This window comes from Protomyctophum parallelum, assembly GCF_964188405.1.
Source record: "Protomyctophum parallelum genome assembly, chromosome: 4".
NCBI classification, from domain to species: Eukaryota; Metazoa; Chordata; class Actinopteri; order Myctophiformes; family Myctophidae; genus Protomyctophum; species Protomyctophum parallelum.
The window spans coordinates 56,287,514-56,302,513 of NC_139700.1; the positions used below are offsets into that span (position 1 = coordinate 56,287,514).

The following is a 15,000-nucleotide window of genomic DNA, read 5'->3' on the forward strand; positions in this document are numbered from 1 at the left end:
TTGGGACATATTTAGGCAGGCAGTCATGTAGGTAGGAAGGTTTGGGACATATTTAGACAGGCAGTCATGTAGGTAGGAAGGTTTGGGACATATTTAGGCAGGCAGTCATGTAGGTAGGAAGGTTTGGGACATATTTAGGCAGGCAGTCATGTAGGTAGGAAGGTTTGGGACATATTTAGGCAGGCAGTCATGTAGGTAGGAAGGTTTGGGACATATTTAGGCAGGCAGTCATGTAGGTAGGAAGGTTTGGGACATATTTAGACAGGCAGTCATGTAGGTAGGAAGGTTTGGGACATATTTAGGCAGACAGTCATGTAGGTAGGAAGGTTTGGGACATATTTAGGCAGGCAGTCATGTAGGTAGGAAGGTTTGGGACATATTTAGACAGGCAGTCATGTAGGTAGGAAGGTTTGGGACATATTTAGGCAGGCAGTCATTTAGGTAGGAAGGTTTGGGACATATTTAGGCAGGCAGTCATGTAGGTAGGAAGGCTTGGGACATATTTAGGCAGGCAGCCATGTAGGTAGGAAGGTTTGGGACATATTTAGGCAGGCAGTCATGTAGGTAGGAAGGTTTGGGACATATTTAGGCAGGCAGTCATGTAGGTAGGAAGGTTTGGGACATATTTAGGCAGACAGTCATGTAGGTAGGAAGGCTTGGGACATATTTAGGCTGGCAGTCATGTAGGTAGGAAGGTGCGAAACCATTGAGAGCTTTATACACAAGTAAAATAATTTTAAAATCAATCCTAAAAACAAGTAGGCCTATGTGAGGGAGGGACTAGTGGAGAAGAGATCCAGTAGAACTAAATGTAATGGAGGGACTAGTGGAGAAGAGATCCAGTAGAACTAAATGTCAGGGAGGGACTAGTGGAGAAGAGATCCAGTAGAACTAAATGTCAGGGAGGGACTAGTGGAGAAGAGATCCAGTAGAACTAAAATGCCATTCTATGTTTGGTTTGTGCATGCATGCGTGTGTGTGTGTGTGTGTGTGTGTGTGTGTGTGTGTGTGTGTGTGTGTGTGTGTGTGTGTGTGCGCGCGTGTGTGCTTGTGTGCGTGCGTGCGTGTTTGTGTGTGCGTACGTGCGTGTGTGTCTGTGTGCGTGTGTGCGTGTTTGTGTGTGCGTACGTGCGTGTGTGTCTGTGTGCGTGTGTGCGTGTTTGTGTGTGCGTACGTGCGTGTGTGTCTGTGTGCGTGTGTGCGTGTTTGTGTGTGCGTACGTGCGTGTGTGTCTGTGTGCGTGTGTGCGTACGTGCGTGTGTGTCTGTGTGCGTGTGTGCGTGTTTGTGTGTGCGTACGTGCGTGTGTGTCTGTGTGCGTGTGTGCGTGTGTGCGTGCGTACGTGCGTGTGTGTCTGTGTGTGTGCTTGCGTGCGTGCGTGTGTGTCTGTGTGCGTGCGTGCGTGCACTCAAACAGATCCTGGTCATCATAGGGTTAACCCACGTGCTGGTGATCTTCCGGGTGATGTCAGCCGTCCTATTGGCCGAGAACTCCTGGCAGTTCCTGAGCGACAACTCCAACACCGGCGCCATGATGATTGGAGCATTCCTCCATTACATCATCATCAGTGTGATGACACGGGTATGACTCATATGTTCATTTATCTGTTCATTAATCAATTCATCAATTCATCATTTGTTATAATTATTATAGAATATGTATCTGCCAGAGGGCACGGTGGCACAGTTGGTAGTGCTGTCGCCTCACAGCTAGAATGTCCTGGGTTCGATTCCCCGCTCGGGACGCTGTGGGCACTGGCGGCGTGTTTCCTCCTCCGCGTCATCACTGCCCATACCCGAAGGCGGGGTTGGCGAAAGGGCCTTTCTGTGTGGAGTTTGCATGTTCTCCCCGTGTCCCCTAGGGTAGGTACCCTCACGTGTTCTCCCCGTGTCCCCTAGGGTAGGTACCCTCACGTGTTCTCCCCGTGTCCCCTAGGGTAGGTACCCTCACATGTTCTCCCCGTGTCCCCTAGGGTAGGTACCCTCACATGTTCTCCCCGTGTCCCCTAGGGTAGGTACCCTCACATGTTCTCCCCGTGTCCCCTAGGGTAGATACCCTCACATGTTCTCCCCGTGTCCCCTAGGGTAGGTACCCTCACATGTTCTCCCCGTGTCCCCTAGGGTAGGTACCCTCACATGTTCTCCCCGTGTCCCCTAGGGTAGATACCCTCACATGTTCTCCCCGTGTCCCCTAGGGTAGATACCCTCACATGTTCTCCTCGTGTCCCCTAGGGTAGATACCCTCACATGTTCTCCCCGTGTCCCCTAGGGTAGGTACCCTCACATGTTTTAGGTTGTTAAACATTTTTGCTGCTGAAAGTGGCTAAAATTTTCATTTTTGACAAAATTGTACAGAGATTTCGTAATTGTTATTTACTATAGTTCCTAGTTACTAGTGTCCCTAGTCCCTAGTCCCTAGTCCTTAGTCCCTAGTCCTTAGTCCCTAGTCCCTAGTGCCTAGTCTCTAGTTCCTAGTCCTTAGTCCCTAGACCCTAGTTCCTAGTCCCTAGTCCTTAGTCCTTAGTCCCTAGTCCCTAGTCCCTAGTCCCTAGTTCCTAGTCCCTAGTCCCTAGTTCCTAGTCCTTAGTCCCTAGTCCCTAGTCCCTAGTCCTTAGTCCCTAGTCCCTAGTCCTTAGTCCCTAGTCTCTAGTTCCTAGTTCCTAGTCCCTAGTCCTTAGTCCCTAGTTCATAGTCCCTAGTCCTTAGTCCCCAGTCCCTAGTCCCTAGTCCCTAGTCCCTAGTCCCTCGTCCCTAGTCCCTAGTCCTTAGTCCCTAGTCCTTAGTCCCTAGTCCCTAGTCCCTAGTCGCTAGTTCTTAGTCCCTAGTCCCTAGTCCCTAGTCGCTAGTTCTTAGTCCCTAGTCCCTAGTTCCTAGTCCCTAGTCCCTAGTCCTTAGTCCCTAGTCCTTAGTCCCTAGTCCCTAGTCCCTAGTCGCTAGTTCTTAGTCCCTAGTCCCTAGTCCCTAGTCGCTAGTTCTTAGTCCCTAGTCCCTAGTTCCTAGTTCCTAGTTCCTAGTCCTTAGTCCCTATTCCCTAGTCCTTAGTCCATAGTCCCTAGTCCTTAGTCCCTAGTCTCTAGTTCCTAGTTCCTAGCCCCTAGTCCTTAGTCCTTAGTCCCTAGTCCTTAGTCCTTAGTCCCTAGTCTCTAGTTCCTAGTCCTTAGTCCTTAGTCCCTAGTCCCTAGTCCCTCGTCCCTAGTCCTTAGTCCCTAGTCCCTAGTCCCTAGTCCCTAGTCCCTAGTCCCTAGTCCCTAGTTCCTGTGTCTTTGCAAAGGGTTCGAGTCCTGGCAGTCAGCTCAGTTGGAACAACGACGGTACACAACACTGATGACATCATGGATGACATCATGACATTTATACTTGACCTTGACCTTTGTGTCCATTGTTTCCAGATCAACAGGATGGTGGCCATGAAGCTGTGTGACATAGGTGTGAACACGCACGCACGCACGCACGCACTTACACACGCACACATGCACGCACGCATGCACGCACGCACTTACACACGCACACGTGCACACATTTTGTCATTTTGCTTATTGCATTATTATTATTATTATTATTATTATTGTCCCTTAGAGGAGAACAGGTCGTTTGACGACCTGGAGAAGAGTTTCACCCTCAAGATGTTCACCTTCCAGTTCTTCACATACTTCTCCTCCCTCTTCTACGTTGGCTTCTTCCTGGGAAGGTAGGTGACAAGATAAACAGTGTTTTATAACTCTACTCTGACGGGATAAACAGTGTTTTATAACTCTATTCTGACAGGATAAACAGTGTTTTATAACTCTACTCTGACAAGATAAACAGTGTTTTATAACTCTACTCTGACAGGATAAACAGTGTTTTATAACTCTATTCTGACAGGATAAACAGTGTTTTATAACTCTACTCTGACAGGATAAACAGTGTTTTATAACTCTACTCTGACAAGATAAACAGTGTTTTATAACTCTACTCTGACAGGATAAACAGTGTTTAATAACTCTACTCTGACAAGATAAACAGTGTTTTATAACTCTACTCTGACAGGATAAACAGTGTTTAATAACTCTACTCTGACAGGATAAACAGTGTTTAATAACTCTACTCTGACAGGATAAACAGTGTTTTATAACTCTACTCTGACAGGATAAACAGTGTTTTATAACTCTACTCTGACAGGATAAACAGTGTTTAATAACTCTATTCTGACAGGATAAACAGTGTTTTATAACTCTACTCTGACAGGATAAACAGTGTTTAATAACTCTATTCTGACAGGATAAACAGTGTTTTATAACTCTATTCTGACAGGATAAACAGTGTTTTATAACTCTATTCTGACAGGATAAACAGTGTTTTATAACTCTACTCTGACAGGATAAACAGTGTTTAATAACTCTACTCTGACAGGATAAGCAGTGTTTTATAACTATACTCTGACAGGATAAACAGTGTTTTATAACTCTACTCTGACAGGATAAACAGTGTTTAATAACTCTACTCTGACAGGATAAACAGTGTTTTATAACTCTATTCTGACAGGATAAACAGTGTTTTATAACTCCATTCTGACAGGATAAACAGTGTTTTATAACTCTACTCTGACAGGATAAACAGTGTTTTATAACTCTACTCTGACAGGATAAACAGTGTTTAATAACTCTATTCTGACAGGATAAACAGTGTTTAATAACTCTATTCTGACAGGATAAACAGTGTTTTATAACTCTACTCTGACAGGATAAACAGTGTTTTATAACTCTATTCTGACAGGATAAACAGTGTTTTATAACTCTATTCTGACAGGATAAACAGTGTTTTATAACTCTATTCTGACAGGATAAACAGTGTTTTATAACTCTACTCTGACAGGATAAACAGTGTTTTATAACTCTACTCTGACAGGATAAACAGTGTTTTATAACTCTATTCTGACAGGATAAACAGTGTTTTATAACTCTATTCTGACAGGATAAACAGTGTTTAATAACTACTCTGACAGGATAAACAGTGTTTAATAACTCTACTCTGACAGGATAAACAGTGTTTTATAACTCTACTCTGACAGGATAAACAGTGTTTTATAACTCTATTCTGACAGGATAAACAGTGTTTTATAACTCTATTCTGACAGGATAAACAGTGTTTAATAACTACTCTGACAGGATAAACAGTGTTTAATAACTCTACTCTGACAGGATAAACAGTGTTTAATAACTCTACTCTGACAGGATAAACAGTGTTTAATAACTCTACTCTGACAGGATAAACAGTGTTTAATAACTCTACTCTGACAGGATAAACAGTGTTTAATAACTCTACTCTGACAGGAAAAACAGTGTTTAATAACTCTACTCTGACAGGATAAACAGTGTTTTATAACTCTACTCTGACAGGATAAACAGTGTTTTATAACTCTACTCTGACAGGATAAACAGTGTTTTATAACTCTACTCTGACAGGATAAACAGTGTTTTATATATTCTGACAGGATAAACAGTGTTTAATAACTCTACTCTGACAGGATAAACAGTGTTTAATAACTCTACTCTGACAGGATAAACAGTGTTTAATAACTCTACTCTGACAGGATAAACAGTGTTTAATAACTCTACTCTGACAGGACAAACAGTGTTTTATAACTCTATTCTGACAGGATAAACAGTGTTTTATAACTATACTCTGACAGGATAAACAGTGTTTAATAACTCTACTCTGACAGGATAAACAGTGTTTTATAACTCTACTCTGACAGGATAAACAGTGTTTTATAACTCTACTCTGACAGGATAAACAGTGTTTAATAACTCTACTCTGACAGGATAAACAGTGTTTTATATATTCTGACAGGATAAACAGTGTTTAATAACTCTACTCTGACAGGATAAACAGTGTTTAATAACTCTACTCTGACAGGATAAACAGTGTTTAATAACTCTACTCTGACAGGATAAACAGTGTTTAATAACTCTACTCTGACAGGACAAACAGTGTTTTATAACTCTATTCTGACAGGATAAACAGTGTTTTATAACTATACTCTGACAGGATAAACAGTGTTTTATAACTCTATTCTGACAGGATAAACAGTGTTTTATAACTCTACTCTGACAGGATAAACAGTGTTTTATAACTCTACTCTGACAGGATAAACAGTGTTTTATAACTCTATTCTGACAGGATAAACAGTGTTTTATAACTCTACTCTGACAGGATAAACAGTGTTTAATAACTCTACTCTGACAGGATAAACAGTGTTTTATAACTCTACTCTGACAGGATAAACAGTGTTTTATAACTCTACTCTGACAGGATAAACAGTGTTTTATAACTCTACTCTGACAGGATAAACAGTGTTTAATAACTCTACTCTGACAGGATAAACAGTGTTTAATAACTCTATTCTGACAGGATAAACAGTGTTTAATAACTCTACTCTGACAGGATAAACAGTGTTTAATAACTCTATTCTGACAGGATAAACAGTGTTTTATAACTCTACTCTGACAGGATAAACAGTGTTTTATAACTCTACTCTGACAGGATAAACAGTGTTTTATAACTCTATTCTGACAGGATAAACAGTGTTTAATAACTCTACTCTGACAGGATAAACAGTGTTTAATAACTCTACTCTGACAGGATAAACAGTGTTTAATAACTCTATTCTGACAGGATAAACAGTGTTTTATAACTCTACTCTGACAGGATAAACAGTGTTTTATAACTCTATTCTGACAGGATAAACAGTGTTTAATAACTCTACTCTGACAGGATAAACAGTGTTTTATAACTCTATTCTGACAGGATAAACAGTGTTTTATAACTCTACTCTGACAGGATAAACAGTGTTTTATAACTCTACTCTGACAGGATAAACAGTGTTTTATAACTCTATTCTGACAGGATAAACAGTGTTTTATAACTCTACTCTGACAGGATAAACAGTGTTTTATAACTCTACTCTGACAGGATAAACAGTGTTTTATAACTCTATTCTGACAGGATAAACAGTGTTTTATATATTCTGACAGGATAAACAGTGTTTTATAACTCTACTCTGACAGGATAAACAGTGTTTTATAACTCTACTCTGACAGGATAAACAGTGTTTTATAACTCTACTCTGACAGGATAAACAGTGTTTTATAACTCTACTCTGACAGGATAAACAGTGTTTTATAACTCTACTCTGACAGGATAAACAGTGTTTTATAACTCTACTCTGACAGGATAAACAGTGTTTAATAACTCTACTCTGACAGGATAAACAGTGTTGTATAACTCTACTCTGACAGGATAAACAGTGTTTTATATATTCTGACAGGATAAACGGTCATCCTGGAGGTTATGTGAGGATCGCAGGAAAGTGGAGGCTGGAAGAGGTGAGTATAAATGTTTATAACTTCATCATGTTGAAGTATAAATGTCTATAACTTCATCATGTTGAAGTATAAATGTTTATAACTTCATCATGTTGAAGTATAAATGTATATATTTCAGTGCCACCCCAGTGTCTGCCTCACAGACCTGTTACTGTATTAATAACATATATATTGTGTTATATATTTCAGTGCCATCCCAGTGTCTGCCTCACAGACCTGTTAGTGTATTAATATCATATATATTGTGTTATATATTTCAGTGCCATCCCAGTGTCTGCCTCACAGACCTGTTAGTGTATTAATATCATATATATTGTGTTATATATTTCAGTGCCATCCCAGTGTCTGCCTCACAGACCTGTTAGTGTATTAATAACATATATATTGTGTTATATATTTCAGTGCCACCCCAGTGTCTGCCTCACAGACCTGTTACTGTATTAATATCATATATATTGTGTTATATATTTCAGTGCCACCCCAGTGTCTGCCTCATAGACCTGTTACTGTATTAATAACATATATATTGTGTTATATATTTCAGTGCCACCCCAGTGTCTGCCTCACAGACCTGTTACTGTATTAATAACATATATATTGTGTTATATATTTCAGTGCCATCCCAGTGTCTGCCTCACAGACCTGTTACTGTATTAATAACATATATATATTGTGTTATATATTTCAGTGCCACCCCAGTGTCTTCCTCACAGACCTGTTAGTGTATTAATAACATATATATTGTGTTATATATTTCAGTGCCACCCCAGTGTCTGCCTCACAGACCTGTTACTGTATTAATAACTATTATATATTGTGTTATATATTTCAGTGCCATCCCAGTGTCTGCCTCACAGACCTGTTAGTGTATTAATAACATATATATTGTGTTATATATTTCAGTGCCACCCCAGTGTCTGCCTCACAGACCTGTTATTGTATTAACAACATATATATATTGTGTTATATATTTCAGTGCCATCCCAGTGTCTGCCTCACAGACCTGTTAGTGTATTAATAACATATATATTATGTTATATATTTCAGTGCCATCCCAGTGTCTGCCTCACAGACATGTTAGTGTATTAATAACATATATATATTATGTTATATATTTCAGTGCCATCCCAGTGTCTGCCTCACAGACCTGTTAGTGTATTAATAACATATATATTGTGTTATATATTTCAGTGCCATCCCAGTGTCTGCCTCACAGACCTGTTAGTGTATTAATAACATATATATTGTGTTATATATTTCAGTGCCATCCCAGTGTCTGCCTCACAGACCTGTTAGTGTATTAATAACATATATATTGTGTTATATATTTCAGTGCCATCCCAGTGTCTGCCTCACAGACCTGTTAGTGTATTAATAACATATATATTGTGTTATATATTTCAGTGCCATCCCAGTGTCTGCCTCACAGACCTGTTACTGTATTAATAACTATTATATATTGTGTTATATATTTCAGTGCCATCCCAGTGTCTGCCTCACAGACCTGTTACTGTATTAATAACTATTATATATTGTGTTATATATTTCAGTGCCATCCCAGTGGCTGCCTTACAGACCTGTTAGTGTATTAATAACATATATATTGTGTTATATATTTCAGTGCCATCCCAGTGTCTGCCTCACAGACCTGTTAGTGTATTAATAACATATATATTGTGTTATATATTTCAGTGCCATCCCAGTGTCTGCCTCACAGACCTGTTAGTGTATTAATAACATATATATTGTGTTATATATTTCAGTGCCATCCCAGTGTCTGCCTCACAGACCTGTTACTGTATTAATAACATATATATTGTGTTATATATTTCAGTGCCATCCCAGTGTCTGCCTCACAGACCTGTTACTGTATTAATATCATATATATTGTGTTATATATTTCAGTGCCATCCCAGTGTCTGCCTCACAGACCTGTTAGTGTATTAATATCATATATATTGTGTTATATATTTCAGTGCCATCCCAGTGTCTGCCTCACAGACCTGTTAGTGTATTAATAACATATATATTGTGTTATATATTTCAGTGCCATCCCAGTGTCTGCCTCACAGACCTGTTACTGTATTAATAACATATATATTGTGTTATATATTTCAGTGCCATCCCAGTGTCTGCCTCACAGACCTGTTAGTGTATTAATAACATATATATTGTGTTATATATTTCAGTGCCACCCCAGTGTCTGCCTCACAGACCTGTTACTGTATTAATAACATATATATATATTGTGTTATATATTTCAGTGCCACCCCAGCGGCCGCCTCACAGACCTGTTACTGTATTAATAACATATATATATTGTGTTATATATTTCAGTGCCATCCCAGTGTCTGCCTCACAGACCTGTTAGTGTATTAATAACATATATATTGTGTTATATATTTCAGTGCCATCCCAGTGTCTGCCTCACAGACCTGTTAGTGTATTAATATCATATATATTGTGTTATATATTTCAGTGCCATCCCAGTGTCTGCCTCACAGACCTGTTACTGTATTAATAACATATATATATTGTGTTATATATTTCAGTGCCATCCCAGTGTCTGCCTCACAGACCTGTTAGTGTATTAATAACATATATATTGTGTTATATATTTCAGTGCCATCCCAGTGTCTGCCTCACAGACCTGTTAGTGTATTAATAACATATATATTGTGTTATATATTTCAGTGCCATCCCAGTGTCTGCCTCACAGACCTGTTACTGTATTAATAACATATATATTGTGTTATATATTTCAGTGCCACCCCAGTGTCTGCCTCACAGACCTGTTAGTGTATTAATAACATATATATTGTGTTATATATTTCAGTGCCATCCCAGTGTCTGCCTCACAGACCTGTTACTGTATTAATAACATATATATATTGTGTTATATATTTCAGTGCCATCCCAGTGTCTGCCTCACAGACCTGTTAGTGTATTAATAACATATATATTGTGTTATATATGTCAGTGCCATCCCAGTGTCTGCCTCACAGACCTGTTATGTATTAATATCATATATATTGTGTTATATATTTCAGTGCCATCCCAGTGTCTGCCTCACAGACCTGTTACTGTATTAATAACATATATATATTGTGTTATATATTTCAGTGCCATCCCAGTGTCTGCCTCACAGACCTGTTAGTGTATTAATAACATATATATTGTGTTATATATTTCAGTGCCACCCCAGTGTCTGCCTCACAGACCTGTTAGTGTATTAATAACATATATATTGTGTTATATATTTCAGTGCCATCCCAGTGTCTGCCTCACAGACCTGTTACTGTATTAATAACATATATATTGTGTTATATATTTCAGTGCCATCCCAGTGTCTGCCTCACAGACCTGTTAGTGTATTAATATCATATATATTGTGTTATATATTTCAGTGCCATCCCAGTGTCTGCCTCACAGACCTGTTACTGTATTAATATCATATATATTGTGTTATATATTTCAGTGCCATCCCAGTGTCTGCCTCACAGACCTGTTAGTGTATTAATATCATATATATTGTGTTATATATTTCAGTGCCATCCCAGTGTCTGCCTCACAGACCTGTTACTGTATTAATATCATATATATTGTGTTATATATTTCAGTGCCATCCCAGTGTCTGCCTCACAGACCTGTTAGTGTATTAATAACATATATATTGTGTTATATATTTCAGTGCCATCCCAGTGTCTGCCTCACAGACCTGTTAGTGTATTAATAACTATTATATATTGTGTTATATATTTCAGTGCCACCCCAGTGTCTGCCTCACAGACCTGTTACTGTATTAATATCATATATATTGTGTTATATATTTCAGTGCCATCCCAGTGTCTGCCTCACAGACCTGTTACTGTATTAATAACATATATATTGTGTTATATATTTCAGTGCCATCCCAGTGTCTGCCTCACAGACCTGTTACTGTATTAATATCATATATATTGTGTTATATATTTCAGTGCCATCCCAGTGTCTGCCTCACAGACCTGTTACTGTATTAATAACATATATATTGTGTTATATATTTCAGTGCCATCCCAGTGTCTGCCTCACAGACCTGTTAGTGTATTAATAACATATATATTGTGTTATATATTTCAGTGTCTGCCTCACAGACCTGTTACTGTATTAATAACATATATATTGTGTTATATATTTCAGTGCCACCCCAGTGTCTGCCTCACAGACCTGTTAGTGTATTAATAACATATATATATTGTGTTATATATTTCAGTGCCATCCCAGTGTCTGCCTCACAGACCTGTTAGTGTATTAATAACATATATATTGTGTTATATATTTCAGTGCCACCCCAGTGTCTGCCTCACAGACCTGTTAGTGTATTAATAACATATATATTGTGTTATATATTTCAGTGCCATCCCAGTGTCTGCCTCACAGACCTGTTACTGTATTAATAACATATATATTGTGTTATATATTTCAGTGCCATCCCAGTGTCTGCCTCACAGACCTGTTACTGTATTAATAACATATATATTGTGTTATATATTTCAGTGCCATCCCAGTGTCTGCCTCACAGACCTGTTAGTGTATTAATATCATATATATTGTGTTATATATTTCAGTGCCATCCCAGTGTCTGCCTCACAGACCTGTTACTGTATTAATATCATATATATTGTGTTATATATTTCAGTGCCATCCCAGTGTCTGCCTCACAGACCTGTTAGTGTATTAATATCATATATATTGTGTTATATATTTCAGTGCCATCCCAGTGTCTGCCTCACAGACCTGTTACTGTATTAATATCATATATATTGTGTTATATATTTCAGTGCCATCCCAGTGTCTGCCTCACAGACCTGTTAGTGTATTAATAACATATATATTGTGTTATATATTTCAGTGCCATCCCAGTGTCTGCCTCACAGACCTGTTAGTGTATTAATAACATATATATTGTGTTATATATTTCAGTGCCACCCCAGTGTCTGCCTCACAGACCTGTTAGTGTATTAATAACATATATATTGTGTTATATATTTCAGTGCCATCCCAGTGTCTGCCTCACAGACCTGTTAGTGTATTAATAACTATTATATATTGTGTTATATATTTCAGTGCCACCCCAGTGTCTGCCTCACAGACCTGTTACTGTATTAATAACATATATATTGTGTTATATATTTCAGTGCCATCCCAGTGTCTGCCTCACAGACCTGTTACTGTATTAATATCATATATATTGTGTTATATATTTCAGTGCCATCCCAGTGTCTGCCTCACAGACCTGTTAGTGTATTAATAACATATATATTGTGTTATATATTTCAGTGCCATCCCAGTGTCTGCCTCACAGACCTGTTAGTGTATTAATAACTATTATATATTGTGTTATATATTTCAGTGCCATCCCAGTGTCTGCCTCACAGACCTGTTACTGTATTAATAACATATATATTGTGTTATATATTTCAGTGCCATCCCAGTGTCTGCCTCACAGACCTGTTAGTGTATTAATAACATATATATATTGTGTTATATATTTCAGTGCCATCCCAGTGTCTGCCTCACAGACCTGTTAGTGTATTAATAACATATATATTGTGTTATATATTTCAGTGCCATCCCAGTGTCTGCCTCACAGACCTGTTACTGTATTAATAACATATATATTGTGTTATATATTTCAGTGCCATCCCAGTGTCTGCCTCACAGACCTGTTACTGTATTAATAACATATATATTGTGTTATATATTTCAGTGCCACCCCAGTGTCTGCCTCACAGACCTGTTAGTGTATTAATATCATATATATTGTGTTATATATTTCAGTGCCATCCCAGTGTCTGCCTCACAGACCTGTTAGTGTATTAATATCATATATATTGTGTTATATATTTCAGTGCCATCCCAGTGTCTGCCTCACAGACCTGTTACTGTATTAATAACATATATATTGTGTTATATATTTCAGTGCCACCCCAGTGTCTGCCTCACAGACCTGTTAGTGTATTAATAACATATATATTGTGTTATATATTTCAGTGCCATCCCAGTGTCTGCCTCACAGACCTGTTACTGTATTAATAACATATATATATTGTGTTATATATTTCAGTGCCATCCCAGTGTCTGCCTCACAGACCTGTTACTGTATTAATAACATATATATATTGTGTTATATATTTCAGTGCCACCCCAGTGTCTGCCTCACAGACCTGTTAGTGTATTAATAACATATATATTGTGTTATATATTTCAGTGCCACCCCAGTGTCTGCCTCACAGACCTGTTAGTGTATTAATAACATATATATTGTGTTATATATTTCAGTGCCATCCCAGTGTCTGCCTCACAGACCTGTTACTGTATTAATAACATATATATATTGTGTTATATATTTCAGTGCCATCCCAGTGTCTGCCTCACAGACCTGTTACTGTATTAATAACATATATATATTGTGTTATATATTTCAGTGCCATCCCAGTGTCTGCCTCACAGACCTGTTACTGTATTAATAACATATATATATTGTGTTATATATTTCAGTGCCATCCCAGTGGCTGCCTTACAGACCTGTTCATCCAGATGGCGATCATCATGATTCTCAAACAAACCATAAACAACGTCTTTGAGTATTGTCGCCCGTAAGTAAACACTAAACACCTGGACCTAACTATTATTTATAACACTTATATATAAACACCTGGACCTAACTATTATTTATAACACTTATTTTTGCCACTTAGTCTTCCCCTTCCCTGCCCCCTCCCTCCCACACACACACACACACACTCACACACACACACACACACACACACACACACACACACACACACACACACACACACACACACACACACGCACACACACACTATACCTATAGGCCTGTTTTAAAGGAAGCCAGTGGTAAAATATTGGTGGATCTTCCTAAATACTGTATATCCACCATCCTATAGATCCTATTTGCAGGAAACGGGGGTAAACTAAAGGTGTAATTCCTGTCCTCTCCACCAGGGGGTGCTGGGGGAGGGAACAGGGGTAGTACATAGAGTATATATATCTATAGAGAAGACACCCGAGTTCTCCTCCCATCCACTTGCATTGAGTTGCTCAAAAGCGCATGAGGCGGATTCACTCCTCCTTCCTGGTAGGAACAGAGTGCATTCTGGGACGGATTGCAATGGTGAGTGGCCCCCAAACACATGAACGCGCTGCCGTTGAACGCGCACGAGCGTGCGTCCGTCGTGAACGTGTACAATGATAGTCAACGGACCAGCGCGTTCATGTGTTTGGGGCCAGGCTGCAATACCTTCATTCGGCCACTATGTCCATTTGGCCTCAGGGTTTCCTCTGGGTGCCTTCTCTATAAATATATATACTCTAAGGGGTCGTACAGTGAAGGTGTAATTCCCGTCCTCTCCACCAGGTGGTTCGGCAGCTGGCTGAAGGGCAAACGGACCCAGAAGCTGCACAGGACTTGTGCCCATCGCTACCACGAGGGGGAGCCAGAGCGCAGCCACGGCGAGGAGCGCTGCGACAACTGTAAGCTGAGGGAGTGGCTGAGCAACTACACGCTGAACGCCGTGGACTCCTTCACGCTGTTCAACGAGTTCCTGGAGATGGGTGAGTGTTAGCTCTGT

At 39.2% G+C, this 15,000-nt stretch overlaps 1 protein-coding gene across 3 annotated transcripts in view; it reads left to right on the top strand.

Annotated features, from left to right (window-relative positions):
- LOC310856947 (anoctamin-9-like) overlaps window positions 1-15,000 on the top strand; it is a 43,409-nt gene that overhangs the window by 20,101 nt on the left and 8,308 nt on the right. For all 3 annotated transcript variants that reach the window (XM_083762526.1, XM_083762527.1, XM_083762528.1), the window contains 6 exons: window positions 1,417-1,581; window positions 3,389-3,425; window positions 3,576-3,687; window positions 7,309-7,366; window positions 13,907-14,004; window positions 14,787-14,983. In XM_083762526.1, the coding sequence (XP_083618652.1) occupies window positions 1,417-1,581; window positions 3,389-3,425; window positions 3,576-3,687; window positions 7,309-7,366; window positions 13,907-14,004; window positions 14,787-14,983 (667 nt within the window). The remainder of the gene's footprint in view (window positions 1-1,416; window positions 1,582-3,388; window positions 3,426-3,575; window positions 3,688-7,308; window positions 7,367-13,906; window positions 14,005-14,786; window positions 14,984-15,000) is intronic.